Source organism: Pleurodeles waltl, chromosome 3_1 (assembly GCF_031143425.1).
Source record: "Pleurodeles waltl isolate 20211129_DDA chromosome 3_1, aPleWal1.hap1.20221129, whole genome shotgun sequence".
In the NCBI taxonomy this organism is placed as follows: Eukaryota; Metazoa; Chordata; class Amphibia; order Caudata; family Salamandridae; genus Pleurodeles; species Pleurodeles waltl.
The window spans coordinates 136,603,279-136,617,576 of NC_090440.1; the positions used below are offsets into that span (position 1 = coordinate 136,603,279).

At 46.1% G+C, this 14,298-nt stretch overlaps 1 protein-coding gene across 1 annotated transcript in view; it reads right to left on the reverse strand.

Moving 5' to 3' along the window:
- KIF18A (kinesin family member 18A) overlaps positions 1-14,298 on the reverse strand; it is a 221,245-nt gene that overhangs the window by 36,342 nt on the left and 170,605 nt on the right. Inside the window, exon 15 of the mRNA XM_069221971.1 lies at positions 4,121-4,373. Within this exon, the coding sequence (XP_069078072.1) occupies positions 4,121-4,373 (253 nt within the window). The remainder of the gene's footprint in view (positions 1-4,120; positions 4,374-14,298) is intronic.

A 14,298-nucleotide genomic window follows, 5' to 3' on the forward strand; every position in this document is an offset into this window, starting at 1 on the left:
CAACCACACCTCAGATCCCTACAAGCTACAAGGAAGAACTACAGGAGAAGAAGGACTGCCCTGCTGGACCCCTGACCTGCACCTGGACACTGCACTATGAAGGATTGCACCAGCTGTACACTTGGGCTTCACCACAAGAAGGACTTTGCCTGGCTTCCATCGGTTCAACGAGGGACTCCCTGTTTGCTACAGGTTAAAAATTGCTAACCAGAGTCCCCTGCACCAACTCCTGAAGAAACTGACCAGCTAACCACTGTCCAGTGGAGTTTTCACCAGGTGCGCTCTGGGAGTTGTAGTCTGCACCCTCAAGGAGCATCTCAGAGCTTCTGGAACCTTGGGGTGAGCTGTGGACCTCAAAGGAAACTTAAAAGAACATCTGGGAGAAGATCCAGAAGTTTAGAGAACTTTTTGTAAAAAGCTCCATAAAGGGACCGACCCGCCACGGCAACTCGAGCTGGCTTGCCTCAACCGCTACCCAGCCTGACTTACAGCTTCGTTCTGGTGAAGAATATCTCTGAAAAAGTGACTAAGTCCGAACGTAGAAAGTTGAACGGGACCTGCCAGGCAGTGTATCTAAAGAGGGCTCCAAGGACGTCGGATCAAAATTCAGATCTGCCCCGGTCGAAGTATTTTCATCTCGAAAAAAAGACTAAGGGAGTCATTATGACCCTGGCGGATGGCGGTGAACTGGCAGTAAGACCGCCAGCAGGCTGGCGGTCTTACCTAGGGGAATTATGACCATGGCGGTTACCGCCATGGTCATCCGCCAGTTCTCCGTTCCGCCCGCCAGGTCAATATACCGCTGGCGGTATTTGGACCCGGCTTACCGCCGTGGATTTCCAGCAGTTTGAACCGCCATGAAATCCATGGCGGTAAGCACTATCAGTGCCAGGGAATTCCTTCCCTGGCACTGATAGGGGTCTCCCCCACCACCCACCACCCCTCCCACCTCGACCCCCACCAGTACCTAACTCACACACACCCAACACGCATGCAGGTACCACCAACACACACACCCCAACATACATGCCAACATCCACACACACAGTCAGACACGCACACCAACATTCAAACATACACGCACACATCCATTCAGACATACCCACAGACATACACGCACTCATTCACATACACGCACTCACATCCCCATGCACGCACACAACACCCCCCCCAACCCCCCTCCCCTAACGCACAATCGACTTACCTGTTCCGTCGATCCTCCGGGAGGGGACGGGAGCCATGGGGCAGCTCTGCCGACACCACACCGCCAACAGAACACCGCCACGGCGAACCACAGGACGTGATTCGCTGGGCGGTGTTCTGTTGGTGTGGCGGTAGAGGTGGAGCAACCTCCACTTCCCCGCCTCCCGCCAGTATGGCTGTTGGCGGCTCTCCGTCCGTAAAGGGACGGAGCGCTAGCAACGGTCATAATAGGCCGAGCGGCAAACCGCCTGCAGAGGCGGTCTTCCGCACGGCGGTCCCTCGGCGGTCTTGAAAAAAGACCGCCGAGGTCGTAATGACCCCCTAAGGCCGGAAGTAAAAATCTCCACCGAGGGCTCCCGTGACACGTATCCGAGGAAGAGTTCCAGGAGGTCGGATTGAACTGGCGACTTGGTCCCACTGAAGAAAATCTTCAATAAAACGACTAAGTCTGAAGGTAAACTTTTGACCGAGGCCTCCCGCAGGCTGTAGCCGAGGAGGGCTACACTGCGGTCAGCCTTAAACTTTGACATTGCCCCGGTTGAGATACAACCAGATTGGCGCTATTCGTTTCTAGGCGCTGAAAAGCATTCATTCTTTAAAAATTCATATCTCCGTTTCCCTTTATCCGATTCTATTCGTTTTGGTGTCATATTAAAGCTAACAATATTTCCTATGTTTATAAATTGGTTTTGGATTTTTAGACTGTTTCCTGTGTTTTATTTAATTATTGTTTTGTGATATTTGAATGCTTTACAGTTTGTCTCCTAAGTTAAGCCTTGTCGCTCGTTGCAAAGCTACCAAGGGTTGAGCTGGGTTTAATTTATTGAGACCTAACTGGACCTAGGTGGAGGTTAGTGGCCTATTGCTAAGTGTAGGTACTTACCTGCCCTTACCAATAACCCATTTTCCAACACAGAGTAACACGTAGTAGCCAAAATTCTGCCAATTCGGTGGCCGGAACGGAACATTCCACCCACCTCTCCAAATCAGGAAATGCAACAAGCTGCAGGGGGTGCAGACAAAAGAGACAGCTGCAGACATAATGTGGTCATGTCCATGTTTAAATGATTTTGAGGACCTCGGTTCTTGGCAACACATGTATTTGCTATGGCTTCCCTGTACACTTACTATGTCTTAATGTTTTGCAAAGACGCAGTAGGGGCATATTAGCTTCTGTACACATATACCCTCACATGCATTATAGTGCACCCTGCCTTAGGGCTGTAAAGCCTGCAAGAGGGCTGACTCACCTATACTGCATTCAGTGTTAGTAGGCATGGCACTCTTGGTGAGTGCCATGTTGAGTTCGCAACTTTTAAATACACCTTGTCATGCGCTTGCAATGGCAGTCTGCCTGAGGCTGGTGTGGCGCCTCTCACAGTGGCACAACAGGTGCTGCAGCTCTGGGGGATCTATTCAGTACCCATGCCCTAGATATCTGGGATATCATTTACTAGGGACATACAAGGGTGGCTGAAGTTCCAAACATGGGACAGTTTTTGGGAAAGAGATCTGGCCCTGGGAACCCGTTTAGCAGAGGCCTAGAGCACTTACAGTTTGAAACCACATCATTTTCCAGGCAAAAAGTAGGGAATTGCCACGTCAAGAGTCCTTTTCTCACAGGCCCTACACCCAGCTTCAATTATACTGATGTTTAGTATTCTGCTCAATTATGAAATTTCTTTCTGGGTGCAAAACGACAAGAAGTTGCCCAACTATTTCCAAAAACTTCACCTAAGAACCAGACTGACTGGCTTTTGCCAAAGCTTTTTCTTCTTCCTTACCCTCTTCTTTTACTAAAGGTCTTATTCTTTCTTGTTTGTTGAGAGTTTAGTGAATATTTCAAATATTCTCAGGAGTAAAACTTTAGAAGTACAAAATGATAAGTGTTCAAGTAGTACCAATTTACTACCATCCCCTGGACTGTATTTTGGAAGATGCAATTACTGCATAATTCAATATAAAAATGTGAAAAGAGGTGCAATGCTGAAAATGGGTTAACCAAACTGACAAAAAATCAGAACAGAAAGTGTTGTACGTACTTTAAATCGAGTCACCAGAAAAAAATAAAAGTGGAAGAGGTGAATGGTCTTGAAGGAGTAGGTTGCTTGGGGATGGCATCAAATTAGTGGTTCTATTCCATTAAATATATTTTCAGTAATATTCACCATTTGTAATATTGGGTATTGGCTGTCAAAGTTTAATAAAAATATATAGAAATCTAAAATATGAATCTTACTACGGTCTGCAGGATTCGATTAGCTTCACAGCGGGGCACTTTCAGATCACATCTAGAACAAGACCACCAGAAAGACCATCCCTACTGGAGCAGAAGGCTTCTGTCTCACTTTCCAGAAGTGTTCTGAATTGCAGACTGACTACATTTAGAAGAAAGAGACCCTTGACAAAAAAATCACAGCACATTACCCTACTTGTGTTTTTTCAAACTAATTTCAACTATGAGGTCTTCACTAAAAGCAAGAAGGCAATCTGTAAGACAAGGCCAATTTAAGAGGTGAAGGGGCTTATATGTGTTTCAAGTGGACATAAAGTAAATGGTGTTAGTTCACGTAATGCTTGTTGGAAAATATGTGTTTCTGCTGAAAAATATCCTTTGCTTTTTTGTGACTATTACAATTTATTCTGAAACTGTGATCCTTTCTCATTTTCCTATTATCACCGCTCATGCTGGGATCAAGTTTATATCTCTTTCCTGGGGTCTTGGTGTTTGTGCGGGGAATACTGTTTTTAGATAGAATACAGCCTGCAACCTAAGGTTGTTGCATTGCTGTGAATCAAATGGAACTTAAAATTAAGTCAACTGTGCTTTTATGGAAAACTACTGTTAAATCCATGTCAAAGTGTGACAATGTCACAAACCATTTACAGAGGAAAGCCCTGTGGTGGCATTACTTACTTTGGTGCCTTCTGTAAACGGTGATCTGACAATGTAATTGTTGTATTCATAGCATCTGGTGTGTATACAATAGGTAGAAGATCTTTAGTCAGAGAATCATCAAGTTTGTGGCTTTGAGTGTGGTTTTCTGGCTCCTGCTCATAACTCACAATGGGAGAGTCAATCAATTTCCGCCTTATCCGCTTCTGGGGTGGGGATACACACTCAACAGCTCCAACGTTGACATTTTCCTTTAGCTCTTCAGATACTGCATCTATTTCAACAAATCAGTGGTTAATAAAAATGTTAGTGAGGCATTCAAATGTCAGAGAAGAATATTTGTTTTTCTAATAAACAAGTAGCCGTTTGTGAGGGGATAGAGAAGAAAGGTTTCTTTTTTAAAAAGCACAATTTATCAAAACTGTAGCCGTACCCAAATTCCAACATCTAACATTTCCCAAGCCCCCTAAAACAACACAATTAAGGCTCGATATACCACATAAAATTTTACAGTAGGTTCAATGAGGCCAAATCTTTTTTAGGATGACTGAAATATGCACTCTTTTTGGACTCTCCCTGTATGATGGGCAAGACCACAGAACAGTTTTCTCCTCTCCATGGGAAGCAAATGGCCCTATTAGTCCCATTTTAACCTGGTGCTCATAGGGCATTGGGGAGTTTTTTCCATTTTCTTTTGCTAATATACTCAAGAGTCTCATTCTTGACACGTAATCTCCACGCTTCTATCCTATGTAAAAATACAGTTGAACACATTTGACCCATACAGGTACTGCATGAGTACCTAGCACCTATAATGTCTTTTGCTTCTCATTCATGCAGGGCATCCCAAAACAGACCAGATAAGTGTCTAATCAATACCAGTATAGAGCGCAACATTTGCAAGTAATTTAGGTTTCATCCCGGTCATACATAATGGTGTGACAAATAGCAGTGATCCGGTGCAGAAGTTCATGTCTTCTTGTATGCCGAAACCCTGCAGGTTCTAAGAGTGTGACTGAATGATGCATTAAGTAAACAAGTCATCAAAGCAAGAAGGAACATGAGCTTGCTTCCTTCTGAAGAAGGCAGGTGACCATTATGCCGTTGTAAGCAAACTGGTTGCATTTCCAACCTGCTACAAAATCACAGGTGATATGATTGGGGGCACGTGTATAATTTTCTTAATTACATTTTTATACATCCAATACAAAAGAAAGATATTGAGACCAATTTCAGATCACATTTAAAAAGTCTCTTACCTCCTTCTTCAGTTTCCTGAAAACGTCTAGAAAGTAATGTTTTAAGAACTTACCTACGGTAACTCAGCTGGGTATCTCAGCTGGAAGAAACGGAATGGGTCCTTACTTGTAATCCTAGTTCTCTCTCAGAGGAATCTTCATTGAAATCATCAACATTGAATAGTCCTGCCTAAGTGGGAGGACACCGAAACTGTTCGGAAAGGCCAGGAAACATATGTGACAGATATGTTACATTTTGCAACCTTAAAAACAGGATGTCTTGCTGATCTTTATTGAACTACTAGTAAGTCACTTAAGTAGAAAGAAAAGTGACATTTTAAAAACATCCTTCACAATCACTTTTTGCTTCCTCATACGGAGTAATAAAAAATTCAATGCGGCCTATAGAGGCTGCAGCATTGAAACAATGTATGTCAGACACTGCACCTTTAAGGGCCTTCTAACCTCCATCACTGCCTGTAGGTGGCAGTTTACGCAGTTCTTGTTTCCGGCTCCTACTGACAGGATCCTGGATCTGATGCCTTTTTCAAGCTGATTGACTTGACATCCTTAAGGGAGTAGAGTATTTTTTAGAAAATTAACTTACAGAAAATGTACCTTATTTTTCGCAAAATGCCATCTTTTTGTGATCTGCCCAGAGTGAGGCAGAAAAATGGCAAAAATAGACCTGCGCAGAATAAGAATCTTATGTGAGACAGATTCTCAAGACATGTCACCACTCCAAGACCCTCTTGAGGTGCACCTGTAGTGAGAGAGAGAAAATTTGCCTCCAGGGCCAAGTTGGGCATCGCAGACAGCAAGATACCCTGACGGGTGAGACTTCTGAAGTGTGAGGAGAGACTGTTCCATCAGCCAGGTTCCCTCAGGTACACTTTGAGGACTCCCACAGAGGGAGATCCCAAAAAAGAACATCTGGAGGAAGACATCACTCTCTTTTGACGTTAAGAAGAGGTACTGCACCAACTTGCTTACCGCCAAGAGCTGGGTTGACGTTGAGAACACATGACTTTGAGGCGAACACAATCAATGTCGAGAGGCACTTTGACAACAAGGCACCATACAACGCCGAGACCTTCTACGATGCGACATCATACAAATTCCCTGACCAAGACAGCGGAGTGGCTTTCACCGCTCAAAATGTACAAACTTCCTTCAGAGTCTGATTCGGAGTATGCGCTGACCTAATTCACCATCCAGGTCCACCTCTCCAGTGACCATTCATAATTCACCACCACTGCCTCGAGTTCCAACTGAATCCACTCCGAATCCACTCCATTTCCACAGTGCTTTCCTCCTCCACCTGCTTCTCTTACTCAGATACCTCAACCTGTGAGTCTAGTGGTGCCTCCATTGCCAATGTCACCAGTCTCTCCACTACCACTGTCTACTGAGCCAATGGTACATACACCAAGGCAAACTAGATCTTTCTCCCCTCTCACCAGACCTCACACCTATACTGCTAGGTCAAGATTAAGATCCCACCGTCGTCATCATTCAAGGGCTCAAAGACGCTCACACTCAAGCCTGAGAAGATAGTCTACATCTAGTTCAAGATCCTCCCAATCTCATGATACATCATCTCAGGATTGTATTCATCTATCTTAACAGACTCTCCTTCACTGAGAATATCACAGATAGATGATATTAACACCTTCCAGGAAGTACTTATTAGAGGAGCTAATAAGAAAACAAGTTACTTACCTGTAACTACAGTTATCCAGTATTGGTATCTTTCATAAATTCACATGCTTGATTTATCCCCGTCGTTGAAGTGGGAGACCCAAGGTACATGAAAAGCAATAAGCACCAAAAAAAATTCCCATAGGCTATAATGCTAATCAAATGAATCATATAGTCTATCTTTGTCCTTTTGTGAAAGGACCCAAACTTGGCTCCTGGCCAATCAGGCACCAGCACCCTCTAGAATACTCTCCAGAGAGGCAACTTCCCTCAGATTTTCCAGCACAAGAGTGAAGACGAGAAGGAAATGCGAGCCTTTAAGGGGAGGAGGGTGGGTCGCATATGAATTTATGAAAGATACCAACACTGGACAACTGTAGTTACAGGTAAGTAACTTGTTTTCTTATCCAGTATTGGATCTTTCATAAATTCACATGCTTGAATCTAAATAGCCAGCAGTACTCCTAATAAACGTTTTGCCCGCAGTGGATGGTGGGTGCGAGCATTGTAATCCTTTTAATTATAGTACCAAATAACATATCTATAAATCTTGCTCTATGCATATAAAACAAACATATCAAACAAAATTGCACGCATTTATGGACTATTGCATATAGAATTAGGTCTACACATTAAAGGAAGGATCTCACCTTAATGAAATAGATGATGTAGGACCGCCTAACCAACGAGGGAATCAGTTCTTTGTGACGATTCCAAACAGTAGTGCTGCGCAAAAGTGTGTGTAGTATTCCAGGTTGCAGCCTGATATATCTTATCCAAGGTAATCCCCTGAAACAAAGCACTCGATGTGGAGACTGCTCTTGTATAGTGCGCTCTCGGGCGCTTAGTCAATGGTTTTTCCGCTTCTGTGTGGCAAAACTGAATGGTGGATGCAATCCAACGAGCTATGGTAGCCTTACTGACTCCTGTCCCTTGCCTTCCTTGAGCATATGAGACTAGCAGCTGGTCTGTCTTCCGGAGCTGATTAGTACGTTGAAGGTAAAATTTCAAGCATCTCTTGATGTCTAGTGAGTGAAGAGTCTTTTCTGTTATTGTTGACGGATTTCGGAAAAAGGTTCTTAATATTACTGGCACGTTCAAGTGAAAGGATGAAGGCACCTTAGGAATGTATATCGGGTTCGTTCTAAGAAGAACAAAGTTTTCTGAAAAGATAAAGTAGGGTTCCTTAGTGATAAAGGCCTGGATAGCGCTGACTCTTCTCGTGGATGTAAGGGCAAGTAGAATTGCCATTTCTATGTGATGTATTTCAGCTCCGCTCTGCGAATAGGTTCGAACGGGGCTTTCATTAATTGAGACAGAACTATATTTAGATGCCACTGTGGCGGGGGTGTACGCACCAGAGGAAAAGTATGAAACAGGCCCTTCATGAACTGTTTGATAAGTCTGGATAAGCCAAGTGAGGGCATATCTGCCGAGCGTCTATAAGAAGATATAGCTGCCAAATGGATCTTAACAGATGTATGACATAGCCCAGCCTTTGAAAGGGTGAGAAGGTATGAGAGAATTTGCTCTGGCCCAATCTTTAATAGATGGAAATTGTTCTGAAGGCTCCATACACAAAACCTCTTCCATTTGAGTCTGTACGTCCTATTTGTACTGTCAGCTCGTGCCCTGGACAGAATCAGTTTGCATGCCTCATAAATGTTTATACCCTGGAACTCATGGAACTCAGGATTCATGCGTGCAATTGCAGAGATGCTGGATCTGGATGAAGAATCTGACCTTGACTCTTCGTGAGGAGGTCGTGCTTGTAGGGAAGACGTAGGGGATTGGTCACTGACAGGAGCAGGAGCTCCGAGTACCAATACTATCCGGGCCACTTGGGCGCTATTAGTATAATCTTGCAACCCTCTCTCTTCATCTTCCTCAGAAGCCTGGGAATTAATGGGATGGGGGGGAAAGCGTATGCAAAGATCCCGGACCATCTCATCGAAAGAGCATTCCCCCACGACCCTGGGAATGGGTATCGACTGGTGTAAAATTGGCATTTGGCGTTCTGATTGGTGGCAAATAGATCCAGGGTTGGCCGTCCCCAGCATAGAAAGATGCTGTCCAGTTCCTTCTGGTCGAGTTCACATTCGTGGCAGTTGTCGTCCATCCTGCTGAGAGAGTCTGCTAGGACGTTGTTGACACCTGGCAGGTGCTCCACTCTCAGGCAAATCTTGTGCAGCGTGAGCCAGCCCCAGAGAGATTGAGCTTCTCTTGAGAGGGACAGAGATCTTGTTCCTCCCTGCTTGTTGATATAAAACATGCTTGTTGTGTTGTCTGTACGGTCCAACACGGATGAACGTGCAGTCCATGGAAGGAACGCCTTGAGCGTGAGAAAAATTGCTTTTAACTCCAACAGATTTATGTGCATTCTTCTTTGTGCATCCGACCATCTCCCTTGAATGCGCATGTCCTTTAGATGACCTCCCAAACCCTCCAATGAAGCATCCGTTGTGATAATGAAGTCTGTCATTGGAGTGAGAAAGGTCAACCCTTGAGAAAGATGGTTGGTCTGAGATCACCATTGCAACTATCCTTGGTGTAACATTTATTAAATCCTCGAAGGATCCTTGGGATTGGATCTATTGCAGCTGTAACTCCTCTTGCAATGGTCTCATTTTCAACCGTGCCAGGTGGACTAGGATGATAGATAAGAAGATTATGCCTAGAAGCGACTTGAACACTTGTACTGAAACGCACTTTCTTCTTGAGATCCTGAAAGCCATGTTGGTTAGTTTCTGCTGCCGTGCCTTTGTGAGATATGCTTTGCTCTTGATGGTGTCGAGTTCTGCACCCAAAAAGACTATCCGGTGTGTGGGAAGAGTGACTGATTTCTGGAAGTTTACAGTTAGACCTAAGTAGTGAAATAGTTCTAGGCAAACGTTGGTAGCCTTGGACGCCAGCTGCGATTTAGAGGCTTTTATCAGCCAGTCGTCCAGCGGAGAAAGCCTGCTAAGGGGGCAAGACATTTCGTGAAAATGTGTGCCGCTGACTTCAAGCCGAATGGGAGGACCTTGAATTGATAATGGGCACCGGCCACAGTGAAGCAGAGATATTTGTGATGCTTTACATGTATCGGTATGTAGAAATAAGCATCCTGGAGATACATTGTTGTCATGTAATCTCCAGGGTTCAAAATGTGCAGGATATCCGACAGTGTGATCATACAAAAGGATTGCTTCCTTAGAAACTTGTTCAACTTCCGGAGGTCTAGGATTGGCCTCCATTCCCCTGACCTCTTCCTTATTAGAAAGAACCGGGAATAGAATCCGAGCCTTCTGTATTCCACCGAAACTTCTTCTACCGCTCCCTTGGCGAACATTAGGAAAACCTCCTGCTGAAGCAAGTGAAGATGAAGTGGTTTGGATTTTCCTGGCGGATGGTGTGATGGTTTTTGTATAAATTCCAGTGTATTACCTCGAGCCACTATATCCAGCACCCATTTGTCCAATGTTATGCTTTTCCAATTCTGAAGGTAATTGGAGATGTTCGCTCCCACCTGATGGCCCTGCGAATACTGTGGAAGCATAGCAGGTGTCAGACAAGAATCATTGCTTGCGAGGTTGATCCCGGGCTTGGGAACTCTGTTTTCTCCTCCCACCTCATCTAACGTAGGAAGCTGTGGATGGTTGCCTATAATGCTGCTGATAGGCCGGTCTATATTGAGGCTGTTGATACTGCCTATAGTAGGAGCCTCGAAATGTTGAAAAACCCCTACATCTTGCTTCCCGAAAGGGCTGCTTTCGGTACTGCAAAGTACCCAGGGACCGAGCAGTGTCCGTGTCAGCCTTGATGGCCTGTAATGCATCAAAAAGATGAAGTGATGGACGGAATGCTGAACAATGCCAAACATTCACCCCCCCAGTGCAGAGATCTGGGCCTAAACCCATCGTTTTTTTGCTACCCAGGCCATTCCAGTTTGGACCCAGCCATATGCAAATCAGTCTTGACCCTGCTCCCCATGGGAACAGTCCAGCCTGAACTGCCAAGCCAGGTCCTCCCTGGACTGAAAACAAGCATCCTAGGACCGGTTTCAGGGTATCACCCTTCATCAGCCAGGCTAGCTTGATTCCAGTGGCAAGGGGAGCAAGGGACCCACGTCTGGGCAGTTCGGGCTGGACTGTTCCCATGAGGAACAGGGTCAAGACTGATTTGCATATGGCTGGGTCTAAAGTGGGGTGGCATGGAGAGCAAAAGAACGATGGGTTAAACCCAGATCTGTGACTGGGGTTGAATGTTTGATTGGTTCCGCATTCCGTCCATCATTTGTGTTTTGCTTTGCTTTTGCCGCAATAAGTGCACCGGTTATGCCCAGACGTGGGTCCCGGGCTCACTATGCCACTGGATTCAAGCTAGCCTGGCTGATGAAGGGTGAAACCCTGAAACAGGTCCCAGGATGCTTGTTTCCGGTCCAGGGAGGACCTGGCCTGGCAGTCCGGGCTGGACTGTTCCCATAAGGAACAGGGTCAAGACTGATTTGCATGTGGCTGGGTCTAAACTGGGGTGGCATGGAGAGCAAAAGTACAATGGATTAAACCCAGATCTGTGACTGGGGGTGAATGTTTGATTGGTTCTGCATTCCATCCATCATTTGTGTTTTGCTTTGCTTTAGCCGCAATAAGTGCACCGGTTATGCCCAGATGTGGGTCCCGGGCTCACTATGCCATTGGATTCAAGCTAGCCTGGCTGATGAAGGGTGAAACCCTGAAACCAGTCCCAGGATGCTTGTTGCCGGCCTCCCTGGCCTGGCAGTTCGGGTTGGACTGTTCCCATGAGGAACAGGGTCAAGACTGATTTGTATATGGCTGGGTCTAAACTGGGGTGGCATGGAGAGCAAAAGAACAATGGATTAAACCCAGATCTGTGACTGGGGTGAATGTTTGATTGGTTCCGCATTCTGTCCATCATTTGTGTTTTGCTTTGCTTTTGCCACCATAAGTGCACCGGGGGTATGCCCAGACATGGGTCCCGGGCTCACTATGCCACTGGATTCACGCTAGCCTGGCTGATGAAGGGTGAAACCCTGAAACCGGCCCCAGGATGCTTGTTTCCAGTGCAGGGAGGACCTGGCCTGGCAGTTCGGGTTGGACTGTTCCCATGAGGAACAGGGTCAAGACGGATTTGTATATGGCCGAGTCTAAACTGGGGTGGCATGGAGAGCAAAAGAACAATGGATTAAACCCAGATCTGTGACCGGGGGTGAATGTTTGATTGGTTCCGCATTCCGTCCATCATTTGTGTTTTGCTTTGCTTTTGCTGCCATAAGTGCACCGGGTATGCCCAGCAGCGGGTCCCGGGCTCACTATGCCACTGGATTCAAGCTAGCCTGGCTGATGAAGGGTGAAACCCTGAAACCGGTCCCAAGATGCTTGTTTCCGGTCCAGGGATGACCTGGCCTGGCAGTTCGGGCTGGACTGTTTCCATAAGGAACAGGGTCAAGACTGATTTGCATATGGTCGGGTCTAAACTGGGGTGGCATGGAGAGCAAAAGAACAATGGATTAAACCCAGATCTGTGACCGGGGGTGAATGTTTGATTGGTTCTGCATTCCGTCCATCATTTGTGTGTTGCTTTGTAATGCGTCATCTACATGTTTGCCGAAGAGAGACTCTCTGTCGTATGGCATTTCTAGAATTCTGGACTGTACCTCTGGTCTGAAAGAGGTCACTTTTAACCAACCTTGGCGGCATAATACAGCCGCTCCCCCCAGCTGACGAAAACCCGTGGAAGCTATGTCCGGGGCACAGTCAATTATCTCCTCAGACGTATGCTCTCCTTCCTGCAGGATCTTCCGTGCCTCCGACTGCTTGTTCTCAGGAATGAGATCTATGAAGGCATTCATATCAGACCACATCTGGTGATCATAGCGACCCAAAATCGCCAGGGAGTTGGCTGCACGAACAGTTATAGCCAACATAGATGAAAATCTCTTGCCCACATTATCCAGTCGTCTTCCTTCCCTATCAGGAGGAGCAGATTATAGGTGTTGACGGATTCTTAGAACGCCTTTGGGCAGCTTGGGAGATGACAGAATCTGGTCTTGGATGCCCTGTCAAACATGCTGGAGAGTCCTGTGTCTCCTTATACTTCTTGTCAAGCTTCTGTGGAACTGGTGGAACAGTTGCTGTGTTCTGCATGATCTTGATACCCTCACTCCAAAGGAACTCTATAATAGGAATAGCCCTCAAAGACTTTCTTGCTTGTTCCTTGAAGTCATTGGGGAAGCATTCAGACTGTGAGAGGGACGTTGGCAAGTGAAATCGTGTGGCCGCCCTATCCATCAAGTTGTGAAACCCACCTATATCCTCCGGTGGAGAATCTGAAGGACGAGGAGGTGGTGGAGAAGGAGTAGGGGCTAAATAATCGTCCCATTCATCACTAGGATGTTGTGGTGTTGAAATCTCTCATTCTCCTTCATCCACAGACGAAGAAACATCATCTCTCGGGGAGTGGCTAATGTAGACTGCGGAGTCAGCCTGGGAGTTGCTGGAGGTGGAGGTATACTCCTTGGTGTAACAGGAGAGGTTGGAAGAAGCGGTTGTTCCTCTGCTGCAGTTGGGAACCTCCTCTTGTAATCCTGCAACATTGACTGCAAGTCCTGAATCAAGGAGGCAGGCATCTGCACAGTGTCTCTTGGCTGACGCGGAGGTTCGTAATAGCGTCTTTGATGAGAATAATAAGGTTGGTATTGATCATACTCATAATCATCCTCATCCTCCTGATACCTAACATGCAACTGGGATGGGCTGTGTGCATCACCAGATGGGCCATCATCTGTCTCTTCCCATTCCAGAAGATGACTAGGCAGCAAGGTTGTTACCTTACTTGGTGAAGTATCCTGTGGATATGTTGTAGACCTAGACATCGCTGTAATCTTAACTGTAGCGTGAAGATCAGGCGACCCAGAAGAAATAGGAATAACATCCTGGCTTACAGAGACCATTGGCATCGTCGATGGTGCTGACGACGGGACTGATGTTGTGGACGATTTCTCCATCAACGACGGTCTCGTCGACGGTGGGGTAATCGATGGTGGCCTCGTCGACGGTGGTGTCGCCGACGTTACTCTCGACGACGGTGTTGCAGTCGACGGTATTCTCGTCGACGATGTCAGCAATGACGATGGTCTCGTCAACGATGGTGTTGATGTTGCCTTCAGAGACAAAGTGTTTTCTGGATGAGCCTTCGTCGACGGTGGTCTAACTGAAGGAATAGGAGTTTTTACCACAGACGTTGACGTAGTCGACGACG